This window comes from Crocodylus siamensis, chromosome 4 (assembly GCF_052110815.1).
Source record: "Crocodylus siamensis isolate JL-2025a chromosome 4, ASM5211081v1, whole genome shotgun sequence".
NCBI classification, from domain to species: domain Eukaryota; kingdom Metazoa; phylum Chordata; order Crocodylia; family Crocodylidae; genus Crocodylus; species Crocodylus siamensis.
In genome coordinates, this window is record NC_143398.1 from 132,610,365 (window position 1) to 132,634,621 (window position 24,257).

General features: G+C 42.9%; 1 protein-coding gene across 1 annotated transcript in view; it reads right to left on the bottom strand.

Annotated features, from left to right (window-relative positions):
• Positions 1-758: 758 nt before the first annotated feature.
• LOC149866515 (protein mono-ADP-ribosyltransferase PARP12-like) overlaps positions 759-24,257 on the bottom strand; it is a 39,853-nt gene continuing 16,354 nt past the window's right edge. The window contains exons 5-13 of the mRNA XM_090043816.1: positions 19,558-19,659; positions 18,491-18,614; positions 16,734-16,902; positions 16,245-16,365; positions 13,985-14,081; positions 13,308-13,386; positions 7,111-7,241; positions 3,829-3,980; positions 759-3,122 (exon numbers count right to left, since the gene is read on the bottom strand). Coding sequence (XP_089899942.1) covers positions 2,839-3,122; positions 3,829-3,980; positions 7,111-7,241; positions 13,308-13,386; positions 13,985-14,081; positions 16,245-16,365; positions 16,734-16,902; positions 18,491-18,614; positions 19,558-19,659 — 1,259 coding nt within the window. The 3' untranslated portion in view covers positions 759-2,838. The remainder of the gene's footprint in view (positions 3,123-3,828; positions 3,981-7,110; positions 7,242-13,307; positions 13,387-13,984; positions 14,082-16,244; positions 16,366-16,733; positions 16,903-18,490; positions 18,615-19,557; positions 19,660-24,257) is intronic.

A 24,257-nucleotide genomic window follows, 5' to 3' on the forward strand; every position in this document is an offset into this window, starting at 1 on the left:
AAATACTATCTTGCTGCAGGGTTTTCATGTGTAACAGCGCAGATGTAGATGCTGAGCTGGCTGGCTGGAGCACAAGGGTGCCTGCTGGCTAGCCCCACACTGAAGCACCCTCATGCTCCAGCCAGCTCCTCTGTAGCACACTGAGCCCAGTCAGAGCAGCTCTGCCAGCCAAGGGTGCTGCAACTCGGCTTAATGTGCTGCAGTCCAGACGCACGTGTAAACCGGGTGCCTTGGAGCTTCCCAGGAGCAATAAACTGTGGAACAATAAGCTTTACAGTTTAGTGCTGCCCCCTAATGGCACATGTAGATGTGCCCATTTAGAGTACACACACAGTAAGTGACTATGGAGCAGCTATTGTGCTGTAAATTCACAATATAGGCAATGGCTTCTTTACCAGTGTGGATATGTCTTTAAGCCCCTGAACTGAACATTTTTTGAAGTATTATTTTTGGTCAAAATGAGTATCAGGCATAACTTGTACTTTATAAATCTGTGCTATTTACAAAAGGCACTATGTTGATTACAATAATAATGTATTCTACATGCTTATTGGCAGCTACCTTGGTGCCATTTCATTTGTGCAAGCTGAATGAAAGTTACATTCTGAACCAGCATTGTGAGAACATTTGCACCCACCCATCCCCTCCCCATTTATTATAGTAGAAACACAACCCTTTTGCTTTTTTTACTACTTTAGCTGATAGCAGGGAGCATCTCAGATTCCACATAATTGACAAAATGATATAACCAACCACACTTTTTGATATCTAGTTTATTACAGGCACTTTGTAATTGCAAAGCTCAGTTACAGACCACTTCTATACAAAAACTGTCATTTGCCTCAATCTTTCATAATGAGCAGTTGGTCGATGCTGGACATCGATTCAGAATGCAAAAGAACAAGCGCCACAATGCAATGCCAATATTACCCTGGTCATTTGCCCACTATGTTAATGGCATATTAAGCTACATGTCTAACAACAGAAGAATATCAAGTATATACTTTATTTTTACTATAGCAAGTTTAAGGATAATTTTGGAAATTCAATGATGAACTACAAAAGAAAAAGAATGTGAAAAAGCCATCCATTGCCACTACCCAATCCAGTATTTCTGATTTTAAGATAATATTGAAAAAACACTTAAATGTATAATTGCTTCGAACAGCTCCTGCAGTATGATTTGCTAGTCTTACACACTTCCTCCCCCATGAGAACTTTCTAAACTAAACAGTTTACATTTGTATCTCCAGACTTAAAATTTGTCTAATACTCCTTCCTAGGATGTAATTTAACAGGTTATACTTCAGAAAAAATAAAACTCCCACCCAAAATCCAGCAGAGTATCATCGTCTTCAATTAGTCACATTCCAAAACATGAGTAGATATGTTTCCCTCCCACTAGCTGGAGGATTTTTCTCGGTCTTGCCAAAAATATTCACTGATGTCTCAACTGAAAAGATCAGCACTTAGAAAAGTGTCAAAAGTTGATGGAAATTTATTATCTTCGTTTCCACTGATGCTCTGAAATGAAAGCATCTTAGTCTGCAGGTCAGTTAACTAAACAGGCTTGGTTGCCGTTGAAACAGTTGCTCATTCCTGCAAATGCTGACATTAAACGTGGTTTACCTGAAGAAAGACCAGAACTATTTATCATTCTACCACTGTCAGCAGTAGGCAATTTTCTTAGTGTAGAATGGGCCGCACAAAACACAACCGAGTTTAGGCAAGAGAGCATATTCTAATGCACAAGTGATTGAGAACATCTTCAGAAACGTTCTCTATGTGCAAGTCATGTGACATCTCCAGCTCAACGAGAATTTACGTTTGTCCTGTGGGATAGAAAATAGTATAACACAACTTTTTATTTCTGTCCTACAGCATTCCCATGTCCACACATGGAAAACGACATACACTACAAGCAAGGTTTTCAAGTGAATTCAACACTACCTTTCATTTTATGCTTGTAGTCGCTAGCAACTGAGAAAAAAATTCCAGTATTTGCCTTTTCCCAGATTGCCTACTATAATGGTCTTACCTTGACCTAAAGATAAAGTTGCACAAGCCTACAGCAGAAGGGTAAACAGAATTTTATCTGATTGTCTTCTGTATCAACCACTAGACTAACATTGCTGGTGCATGTTTAAGAAATTCCTGCATTTAAAACCTAGTCTTTACACCAATTTAAAATGGAAAAAGTCTTAATTTTTCTAAGTTACTGTTTTAACAAATATCACTAAGAGAAAATTCTAGACCATGTTCATTACATAGTAGGTACTTCAAATTGCTTAGAAATGACAGAGGAGAAAATCAGAAATTGTAGATATACAATAAAAAGAGACCCTTCTATAAAGGTTTCCTATTTGAAGAACTATAATCAGTACAAATCTAAAAGCCATACACTTAGAAATTTGCTTAGCTATACTAAAGTCAGTTGTTTTCTTTGCATTTGTAGTTTTCTAAAGCAAAATCTTTTATATATTGACTTACTAAAGTTTGTTTAAAATTATTTCTAACCAAAGAAGAATCATAAAAATCAACAACCGTATCCCCATAACTTTGTCAGTTCATATTACCTGTAATCACATTTTCTGATTAGATGAATGTTAATGGCCTGATGAAAAAGATTAGTCTTCTAACAAACAGGATGTTCATCTTGCAAACCTCCTTCAAGTACCAAATTATTTGCAAAAATGTTTGGAGAGTGCTAATGTTAAAAATGAGACCCTTATCAGTATAACAAATAAACCCAAATAAAACCCCCTTAACAATATCAACAATTAGCTGAGATATGCAAACTGTTCCTTTTCTTAGCTAAGACACAGTCCATTCCTCTATCTAAGATACAGTACATTTTTTGTCTTTGCAATATTCTATTATATACTCTGGGTAAATCTGATGCTTCTCAAATATGACAAAAATAGAGGGATCAGACTCCTTGTCCACACAACTATCATATAAGTTGATTGTATTAGCAGATTTTGATGGGGGACGAACATAGGTTATATTTCCTTTGACGAAATCTCCAATCAGAACCCGTGCCACAAACATCACGTTCATTTTGGTAGTAGAAGACTGACTGTAAGCGTGGGAATAACTAGCATCTCTTGCAAAGTAACTTCCTAGAAATAACAAAGACAGCATAAGGATACTGGAAATGGGCTAGACTTCATACAGAGGCACAGAGAATGAACACTGCACGATAATACATGATAAACCCAGCTCAGATTTCAGCAAAATAAAGTTCATGTCTATTCTCATTTAAGTACATGATAGTGGAAATGTCACAATGGCAGCTAAAGGTTTTGCTAGATGATTCCTTTTAATTTCAGAAGTCAGGCAAGAACAGACTGGATCAGAAAGAAATGTGATAAAAAGTGAGGATAAAAAAAAAAAAAAGAAAGATATGAGGATTATGGGAAAAAAGTGAAAAATAAGCATAATACAAGGAATCACCAGTAAGAATGAAATAGCTTAAGGGAAAAAGTAACTCTTGTCTTCCAACAAAAGGAGTTACCATTTATTTAACTCTGCTAGAATGGAGGTCAAGAAGCTGGCAGACCAGGGGTCAGCAACTGTGGCACATGGCATGGTTGTGATGGGCAGGAAGACCCGTGCAGGGTCAAACAGACTTGCACTGCTGCTGCTGACCCAAGCAGAAGAGACTTGCCACCGCCAGCCCTGGAACAACCTGACCGCGCCAACCAGAGAAAACACAAGAACATCCCACGCTTCCTTTTCCCTGCACTATAAATACTTCCAAAAGCTGATTACCACTCTGACAATTAGCATGGCAAAGGTATCTAATCAGAGTCACTTTCTACTTGCCTTTCCCATAGCTGGTTCCATGGGCTCCACAGATTCTCCAGTCAAAATTCTGAGTGCATATGGATTCCAGAAAGGAACTGCTGGTTCCATGGAACAGGAGCCTCTCATATACATCCTTTCCTCCGTTGTTCTTTTTCATCTGCTCCTTTTGCCTGATGTGAAAAATATGTTGGTTAAAGAGACAGAATTCTCTTTGCACGCATACATTTGCATATGTAAGATGAATGAGGTTCAGCTATCATTGTTTTCATTCCACTGGCATTCAGATAAGGGCTGCTAGTCTGAAAATAAAGGGCATATGAGGTAAAAGATAGAGAAGGAAAGAAGAAAATTAATTTGGAGGCACTATCTGCATTTCCATTATCAGACCTCACATGGATTTTCAGAAACCATTTTACTAAGCAAGATAGCAATACTGAACCCCTCAGAAATGGCTCAGAATTAAAAGGAAAATAGAATCAGATAATCTGGGGAAAAAAAAAAAGGAATATGAAAAAATTGCAAAAACAAGAAGCCAAGCCTGGTTTTTGAGGTTTTAAACAGTGATACCAACACTGGTTCATTGGTTAAAATGTCCTTTACTTACATATGCCTTCATTTCAGTGGACTTTGCAGCTTCTAAAGGTTTAGAACAGGGCTGTCCAACTTCAGAGTCACCTGAGCCACATGACTCTCCACATGGGCAGCCTCCACTGTGCCATGCTGTGGGCACCCCACACCACAGCACTGTGCTAGTCCCCCCCCACACAGCATGGACATTCCCTCTCATCTTCCTCCACAGCTGCATTATGCTGGCACTCCAGGTCCCTCCCAGCCAGAGACTCGCCCTGGGGTCACCCTGGACCTAACTATTCCCAAGGGGTGGGGGCAGGCAGCAAAAGCTGGAAGAGGGAGGGAAAGCCCAGGGACTCTGATGGCCACAGCAGGAGAGTATTGGGAGAAGCAACACTCAGACCAGAAGCCCAAGAGCTACAGTTTAAGCCTTTGGGGGTAACCAGTTGAACAGCTTTGGTTTAGATTATCAGATCTATCACCAACAGACTGTAACAGGGGGCCTCTTCCCCCACTACCTGGAGCAAGTACAGCCTGCAAGGAGCCCAATTAAGAAGATTACAGCAGAACACTTGGCTATTAGCAGCAAGCCAAGTCAGGTGACTGGAAGGGGAGGAGAAAGAGCCACACAAGCCTGAGCCTGGGGCTAAGGGTTCAGGACCTCACAGTAGAAGAAGTTTTGCAGATGCAGTATGTGGAGAGGTAAGTTATGTTTTGTTTCTGTTGTTGTTTGGGCTATGCTGCAGGATCAGGTGGTGTTTGTAGGGATGGAGACCACACAGCAGGGTGCTTGGGGCACTCTGTGTTTTAAGCTGTGTATAGGGTCAGGGGAAGTGAGCTGGCTACAACTAAGAGCACCAAGGCCTGGGCCGAAGCAGAGCCCACTGCAGTGGAGCTAAGGACCCAGCAGATGGGTGGGGAAAAAAGAATAATAGAGACCAGAGATGCATACTGTCTGCTTCAGCTGGGGGCTTGGAAGCTAGCATGTGCAGCCCAGGCTGTGGCCCAGATTGCTGGGACAGAAACTACTGGAGAAGAGCTTGGAAGAGTAAGTCCCCATGAAGGGCAGCCTGTATGAGATGGGTATGAGCAAGGGCCTAAAGGGCAGCTGGTTTGGAGCTGGGAGAAGGCAGCTTAGAAGGGCTGGTGCTCTAAAGTTGGGTGCAGGTGGGGGTGAGGGGCCAATGCTCAAACCAAGTAACTAGAACTAGAAGGGGTCACAGGGTGAAGTGCCTTGGAAACACTCCCCACTGTGAGAGGCTAAGGCCTCTACAGAGCCCTACTAGCATCTGGTATACAGTGGGCAACTAGGCACTAAAGATAAAAGGGGCCAAAACCTGGAAGATCCAGCACATCCAGACAGGAGTGAGAGCCCTACTCCTGTTGAGATGAGAATGAGTCAACTTGTAGCCTAATGATGAGCAGGGTACAAGGCACCAAAAGCCAAAATCTGGGTATCTGACGACAGCCTAATAAATCTATTAGCTGCTTACACTTAAACATGGCAGGTGAGAGAGGAGGAGGTCAGATAGGGGAAACGAGTAGAACAGGTATCAGATGGCCCATAGTGGGCACTGCAGCCATCCCTCAAGACTGAGCCCCTGTTACACAGACCTTGATCATTGTGGTCTATAGCCTGAGGGTGGGCAACAGTCTATAATTCCACGCTGTCCAACTGGAGGCCAAAGGCTTGTCAGTGCAGGGCTTCATGGAGCTGCTAACTACAGCACTGACACAGCTCTGGAACCCAGGAAGTGAATACTGCAGCAACTCACTCAACCATCCCCTTGTCTACTGCCAAATTTAAGGTTTTTTGATTGCTGTTTGTGACTCCAATCAGTGCCAAAGGAAAAGGGAAGTGAGCAGTGGCAGTATTCACTCCCTGGGTTCCACAGTCGTGCTGACACAGTGGCTCAGAAAGCCGCACCAACAAGCTGCTGCCTTGCCACTGGAGGTGGGTTGTCCAGCTTGCAAGAAGCCCATATCTAGCCTGTAAAGCCAAATGAATTGCTCTAAGTATATTATGTGCCTCTTCCCCAATCACAGTCATTATTAAATTGGCTGATTTTTGCTGTAAATAAAGTAAAAAAAACAGCTACAACACCTGAGTAATAAAAAATAAACCAAACTGTAATGCACTGTAGCTCAATATTGGCTATCTTAAACAAAGAGCCCTTTCAAGGAGCTAACAATACATAAAGTTAACAATATGTAACATGGAAATTATACCCATTAAGAGATTTGATCTGCTCTAGCAACTGTATTAAGGCACAAGTAATGGACAGTCTCCTCTTGAACATGTGTAACCAGTAAAAGCTCTACTATTATAGATAACTTACAATATTCAATGTAACAGATGCAATGAATGTACCTTCATCCCAACTCTGTCCCATTCGCATCCTTTCACTTTTTCTGGAAGTGTTTTTAAGGCTCCCTACATAGAAAATGGGATATCTTCTGTATGGCAGACGAGCTGCCTGAGACAAGGCTCTACAGTAATTCGCTAAGAGCAACTGATAGCGCATTACTTGCCAGAAGAGATGGAATGGCTCTTCTAAAAATGCCCTTAAGTATTTGTACAGCTAAAACAATTTTTGCATTCTATTCTGTGCAACTTCCATCAAAATTAATGTCAGTCACCACTATACAGCCACAGGAAAGCAGGTCTTGGAAGTGAAGTCCCCATCTCTATTGTAGAAACCAAGATAAAGTAATAAATCGGATACAAACCACTGAAAGACTTGCCAAAGGGATGGGTTCTGAATCCTCTTCATACAATGGATAACATAATCTTTCATTGTCTGTTGAAACAGCTTCGCAACTGTAACGTATTCAGAAGATTCTTTATCGATCACCACTGCCTATAAAATATCAAACCACAGCCAAAGATTATGCAAAAAGATCAGCTGGCTCAAGGCACAACAAGTGAATATACTTTTAAGAAGAGCCAATGAGGACAAAAAATGTTTTGAGTGAACTTAGTTCTGTTCTTGATCTGCAAACAGATAGGATAGGCAGCTGATTCATCCTATTCTACCATTGTACCTCAACTCTTTTTAGGGAAGGTGAGTGAATTATGTATTTGAAGTGCTCAAGTATGTTAAGATAAGACAGATATTCCTTCTAAAATCTCAAAGGACAGGGTAACCAGGAACAATAACTACAGATATGACTGCTTTAGTTTAAGAAAGCCGTTTCAAATGCAAAACAAGCTTTATACGTTTATTCTTCATGGGTATCTAGGGTATCAGAATAGGATTCAGAATAAACCAAGCTGCATTGCAAGAATTAAATAACCAAACAAATGCATATTATACTGTATAACTGCTTAAATAAGTGTCCATAGACATGGTGCATCTTCATGGTTAGCAAAAATGAGTGCCAAATTTACAATAAAGAATATATTTATTTGCATGCAAGAACCAAGCAATTATATTTTTTATTTTCTTAAAGAATATTTAAGTGCAACAAATCTAAATTTTAAAATCTAAATTATATAAATCAAGGTTTCTTGCTAGCTTACTCTAATGAGTTTAGATCTTTTTTTTAAGCCACATTTATGTATTCTATACATAGAAAATTTTATGAATTTGTTATAGTTTTCCATGTATAAAATCTAATGGTTGGGGGTGTGGGTTGTCCGAACTGTGTGTCTATCCCACTGCTATAGTGGGGAAAGCAGGAGCAGGGGAGTGGGTAGCCCTTGCTCCCTGCTCCTCTGAGCCTGCCAGAGTCAGGTGCATATCCAGAACTCCTTTCCCCTTGGCCATGGAGCACATGCAACTCTAGCCCATGCTCAGCAATACTACAGTGTCCTAGGGCTGGAGCTGTGCCACTGCTGACTGGCTGGGAAGATGACTGAGCATGCATATGCTCCATGCCTAGAAGGAAATGAGCTACAGCCATGCCTGACTGGGCAGGGATTGGGCTTAGGGTCAGAGCCACAGCAACTGCATGCTTGCCTCCACTCCATCATCTACTCATATTCAAGACGAGGATCTTCTCAACTGGGGGGTGGGGAGGGGAGGGGACTCATCTTGAATTCAAGTAAATACATTATATCAAAGGACCTTGGCCTTTTTATCTGTTCAGGTGGTTACCTGTACACTATACCTGAGACTACAATAGTTTGGTAACAATTTATGTTGCATGCTTCTTAAGGTGCATGTGAATCAAAGACTTGGAAGTGAATGACTCAACATCCCATGTGTCATAGGTGCATCTTAAAAAGGGAAGGTGTGGATATTTGGGGAAGTAATATGAAATCCACAGCTTTGCTTGTAATGATCATTGATATAGTTGAATTCTCATTTCTGATCTTGTGGGCCTATGAAAATGATTTAGCTATGGTAACTGCATATGCTTGAAAAGAGAATTTTATGTTGTAGAACTGCATCCAATTTACTTTGATTCACCAAATCTTTATATATTTGTTAAAATATGCTCAGACACCTTGCAGATCAAAAAATAGCATTTAGAATAAACCAAGCTGTGTTTCAAGGGTTAAGTCTTTAGATTTATTAAAAAGCAGTATTTTAAAAAGATACAGTAAGTGTCTTTAATACACAAAGATTTTAGAGAGCCACTTTACAATATAACCCACTAGCAGCACAGAGTACACGGACTACATTAAAATGTACAATAGGTTGAGTTCAGCTCCCTCCATGGTACAATGTATCCAAGTTCTGTGATGAGGACAGCAAATCCCACAGCAGCAGAAAGTACATCAGTGTCTTGAGCACCAATTCATTTACTTATCCAGGAGAATAAAAATACATTTAGGCTTTTCTTATTGCACCCATTCAAAGATATTCCCACCCTTTCTGTAGCCTCAGCCTCATCCAATGAGTCTTATTTTTCCCCTTCATCCTACTAATGTTCTTGGGTAAAGTAGAATTCGGACGTTTTTTGTTGGCCTGGTGAGCACAGAGGTGCGACTTTTTTTTTTTCGCGAGAGATGATGAGCATTCTCTTGCTACCTGGTTCAGAGGACTTGCTGTTGTTGGTCTTGGAAGAGGAGATTTACTAATCTTTATTAGCCACGTGGAATAGGACCACAAAATGGAGACGCTTGTCAATCTATCCAAGCCAGGCACAGCATGGACATGCATGCTTTGGAAGCTCAAAAGGGAAGGATTCCTTTGGAACTAGAATTTTAGGAATGATGGAATCCCACTACCATATTTTTAGAGCACCCTGGCTCATCCTTAAAAGCAGAAGCTGCAGTTCTTCTATATAGTGGGCTTGAATGAAGGTAGTAACATGCCTGCCACCCAACATTTGTACCAAGGACCCCCTTGCTATGTTAGTTCAATTCCAAGCCTCCTCCTGATTTTCTGAAACCAGTTTCCCAGAACCAAATTCTATGGAATCTTCTTGTTGGCACAAACACAAACAGGAAAAGTAAAGATGCTGCTGCCAGAAAGCAGAATGAGGACATGAAGAAAATGTTGGTCCCACAGAAAAAGTTTGAGGTGAATCCTATCTTGCCTATACATAACAAAACAATACTTTGGTTGCCAAGCAGCAGAAACACTTATTTCATTGAAGTAATTCAACCTACTTATAAATGATGGTTCTGACTATTGTTTAAGGCCAGCTAAATACCACTATACACAAGCTACAAGCTTTCTTTTTTTTACTGGTATCACAATATTTTTGCTCTTCATTACTTTTTCTCTATAGATCTTAGAAAGTGCTTAAAGAGGACTAAGCATTAGTACCTTCATAATACAGGTGGGAATATATGAGAGAAAGAGAGAGAGAGGTAGATTAAGCATGTTGTCCAAAAAAAAAGCAGATAGCTGTTAACATTGTTGTCATTTCACCTTCTTTTAGCAGAGACATTTGTTCTGCATTATAAAAATCAACATTGCAATAACCGCACAAAAGGAGGTAAAGCCTCTGACACGGAAGATGCACAGATTCTATGTTAAGAATATCAAACACCAGCCAAAGGTGGTGTTGACAAGATCATGGTTCATCTTTTGTTTCTTTTCAGCTTCTAATTCCACTTGGTCTCCATTGACTTAATTAACAAAAATGGAAAGAATTCACAATATCTGATTTCCTAACAGATAGACTATCCGTGTCTAACAACATATTTAAGCCTTTCCCTTGGATAGAATCTTTCATGCTGCAAAAAAGCTTTCGAGAATAAATTCTTCAATGGCTGTTGACAAGCAAGGAAAAACAGAGGGGCTTCTTGAGTCTTTCTGTGCTTCTCTTGAAGTGATTGTTTCAGATGTAGCAAGATTTGCCGAAAGTTTCAATATCTGAACTGCAAGAAATTCATCAATTTTGAAGCATCGGGTGTTATGAAGGATACACACAGTAATGCAGATTCCCAGCCAGTCACAAAATAGTAAAAGCAAGATTCACTACTGTAATAAGTGTCTTTGGGAAGGTTCAGGCTCAGATCAGTGATGCTCCTACCTGGACTGGATTTTAAAAATGAGTAATATTTCACATCTTAGTATCTTCAGTCTTAGTAAATTCTTGACGCATACAAGCTTCTGAAAAGTGACAAAGGTAATAAAGGCAAACTCTCTCCTACCTCCCCCCACTCTCTTCTTTCCATATGAAATGTACTTGGTTTAAAAGCAAAAAAAAAGTGTTCTTCCCGAGTGGTCAACCCTGGCAACTGAAGTGATGTTCTGAGAACAAAATGGGGTGCACCATATGTTCTATATTATTGCTGTCATCCCTTGCCCATAACATGGTTCTGCAGGTCAGATACTGCCTCCAGATAAACCTATTGCATTTGTGAAAGTGTACCCAACTGGAATTTTGACTATGATTTGAAAAGGAAAATAAGGGAAGAGGTAAGCACCCAAGTTCCTATTGAATTTTAAAATGAACTGGGCGCTCAACTCTCTAACAATGCATCCTCTCTTCAGATATTTAGGTACTTCACACTTATTTACCACGTCATTACTGAAATAAAAAAGATTTAGGCACCTTGGTACATTTGAGGATTGAGACCTAAATACTTATCTTTGTTATGAAGTCCCCAATAGGACATGGATATGCAAAAGATTTCTCGAGTCTGTGGTGTCATTATTACATATTTAACTTTCCAACACAGAACAACTTAGAATTCTAAGTACTTAAGAAATGGCTTTAGTGCAGGGTAAAAGGGGAAGGGGCTTCACTGCACATCAGGTGCACTCAGTGATGGAAAGTTAACACAGGACAGTGGGGCCTAGTGAAAAAGAGGTATGTCACTGCAATTTAGTTTCCATGCAAAAAGAATATTCCCAAATGGTTACCAGTGAGCAGATGATGCGATGCAGTAAAACCATGTCCCCTTCTATCCTGTGTATGTCCAAACTCGAAGGAATTTCTCTCCCAAGCTAGTGTCAGATTCTGAGAGACATATTTGTGTTATGCTCCTTTTGCCAATAGCAATTCATGGTAAAAGGAACTATTCAATGTGAGTGAGAGTATCAGAATCCTATCTGTAGAACCTAAAAGACAGCTAAAAAACTACTAGAATAGCTCTCTTCTAGTTGTTCCTCACTGTAGCCCCAGCATATGAATAGCTGGAGAACTTTGCGGTCCAACTGACCACAGTCAGCAGAAAATTCCAAAATTATTCTTGTCACCATAGAGAGAGAACTACTGTAAAACCAACCTGAAAATCGGGCTGTAATGCCCACTGCTACTTCTATACCCATCAGGAAGCATGTGCCATGGGATATGTTGCCAGTTCTGTCTGGCGTTGGCCAGATCACAAGGTGCTGGACTCTGTCCTGTTCCTTAACCACAAAATCGCTATCAACCTAACAGTACAGAGGTTCTCAAGGTGCCCTTCTTAGACTCGGGGCACCCCTCAGAACATACTCTTAGCTTGTCACCTTTTTACTTCAGTTTTCCCATTTCTTGCAATACTTCTCTTGCAAAGACCACTGAAAGACCACAGCAGTTCAGAATGTTTTTGACGTATTGTATCTGAGTTTCTATATGAAATCTCCGGGTTTATCTTATGAATCATCTGTAGGTGTTTGCACACCAAACAATGATAATATCTCAAGGAACCCCATGGCACCCTTAAAAGGAGCTCACAGTGCCCCAGGATGCCATGGTAACCTTGGTGGAGAATCACTCCAATAGAGAGATTCTTTGGAATCCATCTGTAGGAAAAATAATTGGACACCACTGAAACTGCTAGTAAAAATGCCTAGCTATCCAACGGCGCTGCATTTATTTGCTAGTTTTGTTTCCTTGGGTATATATGTAATGTTAATCTTGTGGGGGGGTTTTAAAGGTATGAAGACAGAGATATTTGACAAGCTATGGGGAGGACAGTAAAGGTGCAAGTTTAGATGAAAACGGATTTAAATGTGTTTTTTATGATCGCCATCTCTTACTTTCTCCTATCGTAAGAGACTGGTCTATGCACGCATCTAAAAATGTGGTCCATTTAATGGTACTAAATGTCTTGGGATAGAAGTGAGAAATCTCCATATCCCATTACCTTAGTCACCGGTCCAAACCTAATCCAGTAAAGACCATGGTGGCATTATCTCTTAGTTCTTTGGTCTATATGACGAGAGCTGGTAATCTCAGCCCAGTTCCTAATAAACAGAATGCATTTCACGAAACCTACCAACTCAGTTGGCACCCATAGTTCTAAGTCCATGATCCAGATTTTTACAGACATATTTGGGAACTTAAATTCAAATGAAATCAATGGAAGTGAGGCCCATAGCAGTATCTTCAGAAGCCTATGGGCATTGCTTTGAATTACTAAGTGACTGAATAGTGTTAAAAGTATGTCACTTAGGAATTACATTCCCAGGTTGTGAATGCTTCACCAGATGTGGTAATTAAGCCATGTTGTTTAGGTTACTGTGTACTTCCATCAGAAAAATCAAGATGCAAACAGCTTAATCTCATTGAAGGCAAAAGAAGAAAGCAAATACCTTGTACCCAGTGTCAGGCAGTGCAGATTTGTCCCACTCTTTGGGATAGTTTGGACTTAAAGTTGGAGTCTCCACTCGGCTGTTTGCAAAATAAAAAGAAACCCAGAGATGAGTCTTTGTTACGTCTACTATTGCCTGGAACCTTCTCCCAAACTGATATTTTCCCCCCAGAATAAGCCTTTTTTACTCCCCTTTGTATCCTTGCAAAGGTTCCATTTTGTTCCCACAGACTGTGAAATGAGTATCATTCACAGAATCTGGGTTTCCAGTAGGAATCATTCCCCAATGTCTTTTGGATGTCACTTCTCAGTTCTTTACAAAGTTTTTCATGAAAGATAAATCTCCATCACCAGCAGCCTTGTCAGCTTTGACAGGCTGTACTGCAGGAACTGGCAAATTCCCATTCACATGAGTGTGACTGCATCATTGCACAGAGAGTGTAGCATTGTTGCAGCCATCTAAAAACAAGCATTGTTTGCTATATCATTCCACCAAAACATGCAGCTCTTTAAAACTTACAAGTGTAGAGTCCTCTACAGTACAGTCTACTACAATGGCAATCAGCAAAGCAAAACTCCCAAGACAATCATAGGCCTTCTCTAGTGGCAGATGCTAGTCTACAGAGGAGTGTTTTGTTTCACAGTGAAATAAATGAGATCTAACATGTTGTCAAGTACCCTTTCTTCATCCTCTCCACATCTTCGGAAGACACAAATTTTGGCCGCCTGCGGACCTCTCTTTGAGTTTGATAAAGGACATTTTTCTGGACCATTTCTTGAAAGAGATTAAATGAAATTATTATTACTACTACAGCTATTATTTATTTAAGTCATATGCAAACACATTTCATAGCAAGAATTAGAAAACAAAAAAACCCACCGTTTAAAAAAAAAAAAAAAATCAGTTAAAGGGTACTTCTAAACTTCCTGGTTAGGAACAGCAGCATATACTGTTATCTCAAATTTCTGTCTATTCCCTGTAACCTCTTCAACTTCCCTGTCCCTCTAAAACATGGGTGCTCAGCCTCTAGCCTGCAGACCAGATATGGTCTACAGGCCCATGTCCATCCACTCCATGGGGCTCCCCATGGATCCAGAAACTTGGTAGCAGGAAAGCGGTGCCAAGCACTCTCTCACCACCGAGTTTCTGGATTGGGTGCCCAATCCCAGAATGCAGGGCTGGGTGGAGGCAACCATGGGCACCAGGGCCCAATCCCAGTACCTTGCCCTCCCACCTCATCATACTCTGTCCCTGGCCAGGGCCCAATCCTGGTGGTCTGGGGCCAGACACCCCCCCCCCCCCCCCCCCCGAGGACCAATCCTGTCATGCAGGGGCAAGAGGGGGTGGTGCCGGGTGTCAGGGCCCACTCCCAGAACTTGGGACAGAGAAGGGATAGTGCAGAGCCCCAGGGCCCAATCATGACATGTGGGCTCCATCTAGCTCATGGAACAGCCCCACACCACCCATCTGGCCTGTGGAAGCCAAAAGGTTGAGCAGCAGTGTTCTAAAACTCACTTGCTTCCTCCATGTCACTTTTTATATTCTTGAAAGTTCACTTTAAACAGCACAAATATGGTTCCCCCCTTCCCCCCCCACAGTTTCCCAGTGTCTTTAAAGAAAGGCTCTTTCTGTTTTTTCCTTTCTTGTTTTAGCTTCATTTAAACCTGAAGTGGAGTTAGTGACTAATATATAAAAGGAGGAAGATGAGTTTGGCATGGAAGACAGGCAACTTCTTGAGTGCCATCTACCCAGATCCCTCTTCTGCAAAACAAATATAATAATAATGATGACAGAGGACTGTAAGAATGCCTATGTTACTATGTTAATGTTTATAAAGCACTTAGATTTCCAGACTACAGCTGCTACAGAAGTATGGCAGGTTTCAGCTGGGATAAGTATTCTTATGACACACTTGTTGGAAGCTTAGAATTAAGACTGCAGGATCTGGCAGGGATGGGGGGGAGGTGAAATCATGGTCTCATTGGGTAAGAACCAAAGAATTGATGGTCAAATACAAAGCAGAGGTGTCAAACTCACTTGCACCCCCACCAGATTTGAATCATGAGTTCCTTGTAGGCCAGATCCAGACCCCCCACCAGCAGGATTAATGGCAAGGGTAGGAGCCACTGTCTGCTCAGGGAGTCGGGGGGGTTAACACAACTGTTTCTTGGCATGCTGTTCTCAAAACGTGTTCCCAATAGGACTCTACACCCTGAAATTCAACAGCATGCCCACTTGCCCTACCCCTACATCCAGCCCCATCCCAAAGCCCCGCAGACTGGATCATATGGCTCAGCAGGCCGCATGTTTGACACCCCTGCTCTAAGGGAAGTGTCTTCTTCAAAAAACATTCTTTTTCCCTACTTTGTGCACCTTATCAATTCTTCTCTGCTGAATTCTGTCTTTGTTCCATTGTGCAACCACTCTCCCTGAATACTTATTTACATTTTCTCTACTTTACAGATTGTGGATTTCTGTTTTCTCATGATCTTGCACCCTCCTTAGACTATGTTCCTCTTTCTGTATAGCCCTCAATCCAACCATATATACTGCAGTATTTCTTCTCTGTAGTACTTCTCCCAGCACAATACTCTGACTTGGTACATGAAGGTTACTCAAAATATAGTGTTTTCTCACATACAACACATAACCTTTTCCCACAAAACAGCTCTTGGAAATTGAGGTGCACACTGTATGCAAGTAATAGGGCAAGAGCAGTTTTTTCCAGTTTACTTGGTGAAACAGAATGTAGCCTCTGCAGCAAACCATTGTTCTACTTCCTATAAGCAGGTTCAGCTTTCTAGCTCATTTACTACAGGAAAAGATTTTTTTTATTCATTTTGCTGTTCAAAAATAAGGTGTGTATATAAAACATTCCAGAATATAAACAAGAAAATACAGTAAGCTAAGGTGCTATGTGTTATATGGGTACAATACCTTTAAAACAGATCTGATACCGTTGAGAGCCAGTCTGAAAGTCTACAGTTTCGTTTGGATCTGCTAGAAATAAATTTTCCAGGTCATTAGAAGTTAGTGAGGAAGCTCCGTGGCTTCCATCCTGTAGAATGGAAAAGATTAAAAAAAAAAAAAACCACTGATTAAATCTTTCTAGAGAGGACAAACTCTATATAACTACTTTTCTTCACTCCCTGATAAAGATGAGCAATGAATTCTGACCTCTGCTGGTAAAGTGATAAAATTTATATCATTTCTGTTTATGGTAGTGAAAAAAAGACAGATAGTAGTCCTTTCTAAAACAAAGGGTTCTTAATTGCTAAATGACTCATTTTAAGATGCCTAGTTACTCAGTAAGTCCAAACTTAGCTAATGCTGTTAGGATGCACACGTTAGTATGCATCAGAGGAGAAGGGATTGCGTAAATCCTCACATAAGTGAATGACAGGGATCTTCAGGATGGATTCTCACCTGTTTTCCATACTCAATCCACTGGCCTTCATCATTTTTCCAATACCAAATCCACTTTGTCGTCAGTATGAATTTTGGAGGCTTTGTAACAGATGATGGTGTAGAAAGGCGACGAAGATTAGCAAAGGCATACATCATTTTTTGAAAATTGATGTTCTGAGCTGGAAGGCTATAAAAGATAAATTCATAGAATTCATATAAGAATGGACTCTGCATATTTATTCTCTTTAGCCCAAATCCCTTCATAATATGTGCCCATCTGTGTTTAATGTTGCTTATAAAAGGAAGATGTCTTTTGCAGTATGTACCAGAACTACAATAGTTTCCCAATTGTTGGGATGTCTTGATTCAGGAACCTCAGATCCTTCTGACTGAACTCCATCCAACCTGCAAAAGAGCTCACACTATTGCTATATCATTAACCAGAATTGTCCAAGATGTCCATTGCTGCATCCCTAACTTTCCAACTTTTGCGGGGTAACAAACTAAAATGTGTATGATGCTACTTACTTGTGTTTTGTATCTTCCTCGCTAGAAGAAAATAAATTGTGTGGTCCTGAAGTTCTCAGCAATAAAATCACTGGTTTCTCAGTGTTGTCCTCACATTTGCAGTTACAAAAACTGTGGCCACATTTTTGGATTCTGCAGGCTGTATTTGGCTTTCAGGCTGCACTTTGAATTCACTGGCTTTTAATTCTAAAGAAGGTTTAAACTTTAACTGGGCATGGATTGGTTCCAGTTCTATTATGAAAAGTACTTCAGATGTCAGCCTTCTTTGGAGGACACTGCCAAAAATACTTGGCAAATCCCTTTGCTTTCTAGATAGACAAAGTGAGAATATCCAAGTAACCACTGGTGGCCAGCTCTTGTCTTCAGACCCAGTGCACCATGGGTAGAAAGATAAGTCCATCTAAGATGGAGCATCCCAACAAGCAGTTAATAGGAAGATAAGGAAAGTAAGTGGTCAAATTGGACACTCTCATTCTTCACAATAAGTGCTTCATAGAAAAGTGTCATGTGCATTTTGGGTTTTTTACTTTAAAAAAAAAAAAAAAAAGTTGGAAAGTTAGAGATGCACTAGATACCACATACATGTCATTAGTCTATAAAATCATAACCAGGACTGGCCCTAGCTATTTCACTTGCCCTAGGCGAAATAAATATTGTTGCCCCATCCAGCTCTCATATTCACATAGCTTAATGGTCAATACCAGTCAAAAGCCACTAGCTGGAACCAACTTCCAAGCAAAGTGGTGCTGACTCCTACCCTGGGGGTCTTTAAGACAAAGCTAGACAATCACCTTGCTGGGGTCATTGGACCCCAGTACTTTTTCCTGCCATGGCAGGGGGTCCGACTTGATGATCTGCTCAGGTCCCTTCCGACCTTACTAACTAAGGAACTCTTAACTCAGCTCCGGAAATTCCCCCTACCCTCTCCTTCAAGTCTACCACCTTCAGCAACTGCTCTGCGTAACCATATGATGGGCCAGTCCTGATCTTCAACACACCGTACAAGTTATTCCAAATGGGCAAGCATTGTCATGGAGCCATCTTGATGTCTAGCTGTTCTCCATTCTCCTTTTCACATTTTACTTTCCCCCTATCTTCTTCCAGATCCTGTTCACTGAAAAAATTCATTGACATTCTTAAGAGGTCAGTAAAGGTCTTTCAGCAGTAGTCTTCTCCGTGGGCTTTAACATAGTACTACAGGTTACTCTTACATGGCTTAGCAAAAAAGGATCCAAACACCATGATACCTGCTATTATTCGGGTCACAATAGGCCTTTTCAATTTCCTCCATTTTGGCAAGGTCATTCCAATTTACTCCATTAAATACCTGCCATCGATAAGGCAGATGGTAATGAAGCATCCTGCATTTTTCTACAAAGAAAAGGGATATATAGCAAAAGAATCATGCAACCTTAAAGCAAACCAATGGCAAAACAATGAAATAAACCAAGAGGCCAGCAGCAGCTGAATCCTTTTTATCCTCTGTCCTTTCCCCGTTTTTCATTTTATGCCCGTTTATCCTGGGGTAAAACAAGAGTTAATCCATTAATGTGAACTTTGCACTTGAGAATACCAGAGTACAAACATATCCCCTCTGATTAGGGAAGCAGCATAAGCATAACTTATTATTGATTTTAAGTCATAGAATCCACACACCTTTCTTTACCTAGGTATTGACTGTGGCAGAGCTGAAACCATTAAAGTTGAGAGTAAATTTGTTGACAAATCACTTATCAAAAGGGCAGATATACAGCATGAAGCTCCCAGGGAACCCTGGTGATACAGTTTTATTTTATTTCTCCCTCAGCTTCTAAAAGAGTTTTGGGGTCAGTGGCCTAACAGAAAATAAATATGGCTACCATCTGACATGCACATTCATCTGTTGTAGGTACCGATATACATGACCTGCTTTAGGTACCGATATACATGACGACTTCATAGTCAAGACAGAGAATCTGATGGCTTCATGTTCTTGTTTTTTTTTTTTCTTCTCTCTTTTAAAGAATTAATTTTGAAGTATGATGTCTAATGCCTAAAGTATTCTGCCCAAGAAATTCCTGTGTAATGCCTCCTGCATTGAGCAAGTTCTGAACTGGAAGCCTTATCTCAGTCTTTGGCTATCCTCTTAATATCTTCACCACTCTGATCATTTTTCTGTATTACTGACTTGAGACCAGTTGGGCACAGTTATCAGCTAATGTACTTTAAGACTCACCCTACTAACTTAGGGTTGTGAAATTTCCATTTTTCAGTACCAGTCATACACCAAGGGTAAGTTCTAAGGATAGCAGATGACCTTGTTCAGAAGACTTACCTTTATGTTTGCAGAACTTCCAGATGTGAAATAGGCAAATCTCATTACATTTATTCACGTCATTGCTCCTAGCAGTTTTATGAGCAGAGTCAGCTTTTGCAGCTGTGAGAGAGAAGATAATCCAGATCTTATCAGACTTTATTACTCCTGTGTATTGGGCTATGCCCTGTTACTGAAAGTAGGACCAAGCAGTAGAGTTAAAACAGTGGTGCTCAATCTTTCTGCCCCATAAGCAACGTAAGTGGCATGGGGCTCATCTATGGGTCAGATCCCCTCCCTGTGGACCAGTCTAGCTGCCAGGAACCTGCCCCCCCCCCCACACACACCATTGGGATTGGGCCAGGAAGGCCTGGTGCCATGCCACCCCCTCCTGCCCTTATGCACAAGGGAATAGGCCTCAGGGGCCTGGCACTGCCCATTCCTGCCTCTGCACAGCAGGATTGTGTCCTGGGGCCCTGGGGCCATCGCCTCTTGCCCCTCTCCCACACCAGAATTGGGCCCTGTGCTGCCTCCACATCTGAGCATTGGGCCTTGGGGCTAGCACCACCCCTATCTGGCCCTGTGGACCACATGACATGGGGGGGGGGGGCCATGGGCCAGATCTGACCTACATGCCAGCAGTTGAGCACCCAAGTTAGAAAGCTATGGAGCCCCAGATAAGAAGTTCAGAAGGAGGAGGAGCCAGGGGCCATGTAAACTTTGCACCAGAGGCAGGTCAGTTTGACCTGGGCAGAGCTGGAGGCAGGAGCTCTCTACTGGGAGCTGAAGGAATCAGAGTTGGGAACTAGAACCCAACTCAGACTGTGCAAAAAGAAGTAGCTCCTTGAATAAAGCTGAAAAGCAGGACCAAAGATGAAGGGAACTATGTGTAGACCAGGAGGGCCCAAGCTGACAGAAGCCAGTGGGACCAAGCAGGAGCCTGGGGAGGGCTTTTAGAAAGGCTCTCCCAGCTGCAAATTAACTGTGGTGGAGTCTTGCTCACTGCATTTTGAGCCCTGAGGCATGGGGGAGGCCACTGAGGGCACTTGGGGAAGGTAGTGCAATTGACAAAGGAGGCGGGGAGGGCTTAGCTTGAGGGGCACAGGTCCAGTGAGCTGAACTGAACTTGAGAGAAATGATCGCAGGGAGACAGAACTGAGGGGCAAAGGAGTCACTAGTGGCCTCCCAAGTTCAAAATTAACATCAAAGGTGTGGCAATAGAGCACAGGGAGGCACCCTGATTGACCAGAAGAGAAGAGAAAGGTATTATAGTGGCCACCAGGAGGTGTTGTATCTACCTTTAGTGGGGAGTCCCATTTAGACCATGCCAAACAAACAGCCATGGAAAACACCTTGCAAGTGAAAGAATGATAAAGACTTGATTCTCTCCATGTTATCTAGGAGGCCAAAAGGAGCTGTCTGGGCCTGGTGCAAGTCATGGCTGCACAGCTCTCATTTAAATTGCTGGCACTAAAGGCAGGGGGACAGGAGGAGGGAAAAAAATGCACAACTGTAAAATACTATGTAGCACAGGGAGTGGTAACCTATGGCCCTCAGGCTGGATCCAGACCTCAAAGATGCTAGATCTGGCTCAGGAAGGTCTGACCTGGTCCAAGGCAACACGGGGATTTGGGATGCAGGAAGCTGTGCCGAGCCACCTGTCCCTTCTGCAGTACAGGCACGTTCAGGTCTCAGGGCTGAGAGGGAAGAGGGACAGAGACTTACAGCTCACAGCAGGGAGGTGGGTTGCAAGCTCTGGCCTGGGGCAGCAGAATATCGCTGACCTCTGGTGCTGGGCATTGTAACTGCCATTCTAATGAGCTGCCAAGCCACCCCCTGAGGGGCTAATGGAAAATGGATGAAAGAAATCTCCAACCTTGAGGGTGGGGAAAAAAGAGTGGGAAGAGGCATTGGGGTTCTACAGTAGGCTCTGGTTCCTGAAGATCTAGACTATAAGACTCCTAGAAGCAAATCAAACCCTCATCTGTGCTCCAGTCATTTCTCAGCTCCTGTAGCAATGTTAGCCCTCCATCATGCCACTGTAACTGGAGTCAGAACACTAATGACAAGCAGCTTTTGAACCACACTCTTACCCAATGGACTTCAATTAAATCAAGCTGGTTTTTTGGCCAGCTGACAATCTGGCTTGTAATGGCCAATGCAAATAAAAAAGGCAGGGTAGATGTGTATCTTATAGACTGAAGTAGGCAGTTATTTTGGCTGGAGGACCACTTCACAAGTTTTGGTAAGGCATCGGGCACCACAAGAATAGCCCCCGCCCCTTGATGGGTGCCCCACCCCCAGTCACCATCTTGTGACCGTAAATCCCTCCCTCCTAACCTCTGATCTTTCTCCCCTTGCATAGGAAGTACTCCTTTTGCAGCTGGGGGGTGTTCCTTGTACATTGTGTGTGGAGGGGTGGAGGGTGTGGTTGGGGTGTGTAGGTATGGTGCAGGTGGGGTATGTGTGGGTGTGGGATGTGTGTAAAAGGTGCGTGTGGTTGTGGTTGACAAAGGTGTGGGGTATGTGGGACTCGTGTATGTGTGTGGGTATGGTGGGGGGAGTGTGAGGGGTGTGTGTTGAGTGTAAGTGTGGATGTGTGTGGCGGATATGGGATGTGTGGTTGGGGTGTGTGGGACAGTATTGGATGTGTGTGTTGGTATGGTAGGGGTTGAGGTGTGTGACGGGATGTGGGTGCATGTGTGGAGGGGTAAGTTCCCTTTTCTAGATGAGCCTACAAGCTTCACTTCATAAATCTAGTGGATACAAAAAATCATGGACTTAATATAGACGTTGGATTTATGACACATTACAAACTGCCTCATTTGATTCACCAGGTTCCTGCCTGAACTTACCACTTACACATTTCCCCCTACTTCCTCTCCTCACCTCCTTCTCTACCCTTTGCCTTTCTAACTTCCACCTATTTACTTTTTGTCAGACTGCCTCTTTTCTACCTTGAAGAACTCTGCTAAACTACAGCAGTCTCCCATGCTTACCTTTTTGCATTCCTTCACTCACTATTTCCTCCTCTTTTCCCTTCTCCTTTCTCACTTACACTGATTTCCTGCCCCCCCCATCATACTTTTAGCTTCTTTCATTCCTTGGAACAGCAGAGACTTCCTGTGATGGAGCAGCTTTAGTGCTCCAACACTTTAAGGGCTGGAGCACGCAGCCGGCAGGTACATGATTAGGGTGGCTATTTTAATGCCCAGCTCTCAAGGCTGGGGCAGCACTTTGCTGCCAGCCAGCATGGGAGGAATATTATCCTGCTGAGCTACCACTCCAGGAACATCTCAGAGGTAAGGGTCGGGGCTATGGGGAAGGAGGAGGCCCCTGGTCGTGGGCATGACCAAAAACTACACTCTGCTGGGGTAGGGAGGCCTGGTGGGGCAATGTTGCTTAAATGCTGGGACTATGAACCTCCCCATTGAAAAGCAGATAGGGGCACATAAACCCCAGCTCCCACCTTCAGGTGGGTATAGTGAGTGAGCAAGGGGGGGGGCCAGGTATGCTTGCAGAAGCTCCTGAGTCATAAAGGGGTGGAGGAACTTGGTGAGGTGGGCCAGGCAAGCTGGGAAGCAGCACCTGAGCCAGCAGGGGTGGAGGACCCTGAGCCCTAGTGAAAGGGCAGAGTTGTTAGGGCCAGGTATGCTTATAGGGAAGCACCTGAGGCTGAGGGGGATGTTTGATCCAGGGCCCCAGAGTATGGGCAGAGTGGTGGCCTGAGGAAGAGGCATCGTGGCCCAGTGTGGGGCTAGAGGAGAAGTTGGCCCAGAGCTGAATAATCACCCAGTTCCATGCAGATGGGGGCCATGAGAGAGGCCCAAAAGGCTGTGCCAGAACTGCCCAAGGCATGGAAAGCAAAGCCTGATGGCCCTACAGGGTCACTCAAAAGAGCAGGGTGGTATGAATGTGGCCCCAGAGGGGGCAGAATGATAGAGGCCCTGTGAGAGAGGGCAGACAGCAAGAGGCCCCAGTGAGAGGGGGCAGTGTGTGTGACCTGCAAGAGCCATCTGAGAGAGACCCAACTGTGTGCTCAGTTTGGCCCAGCCTTGATCCAGAGATTTAACAAACAGTGAGACATGTGGAAGGCATGGGATGTGTGTAAGGGGAGCTTGGAGCATGTAGGTACTGCCTGTGCTACAGCTGGGCACTAGAAGGACAGCTTCCCACCTAATTAACATCCTAATTAAATTACAACAAGGCATGGCAGAAGAGAGTGATGAGTGTCAAGGGCTATAGGCTATACAGGAGGGACAGGATAGGAAGGAAAGGTGGAGGAGTAGCACTCTACATCAAGGAGGAATATACTTCCTCGTTAATTAGCAAGGGGGTAGAGGGGGGGCACTCTGAGGTGCTCTGGGTTAGAGTAAAAGGCAGTCCAGGGGATAGAGACTTAACGGTGGGAGTCTACTATAGACCTCCCAACCAGGGAGAAGAGCTCGACCAGGAATTCTTAGGTCAGCTCGCAGAGGCAGTGAGGGCTAAGGATGTGGTCATCATGGGGGACCTGAACTTCCCAGACATCTGCTGGGAGGAGCAGTCAGCCAAGTCTGATCGCTCACGTCGGTTCTTAGCCAGAGTGCAGGACCTCCATCTAACCCAGGAGGTGCACAGCCCCACCAGGGGAGACGCCTTGTTGGACCTGGTGCTGGCCACGGGTGATGACCTGGTGAGGGGGCTGCGGGTGATGGGCCACCTGGGAGATAGTGATCATC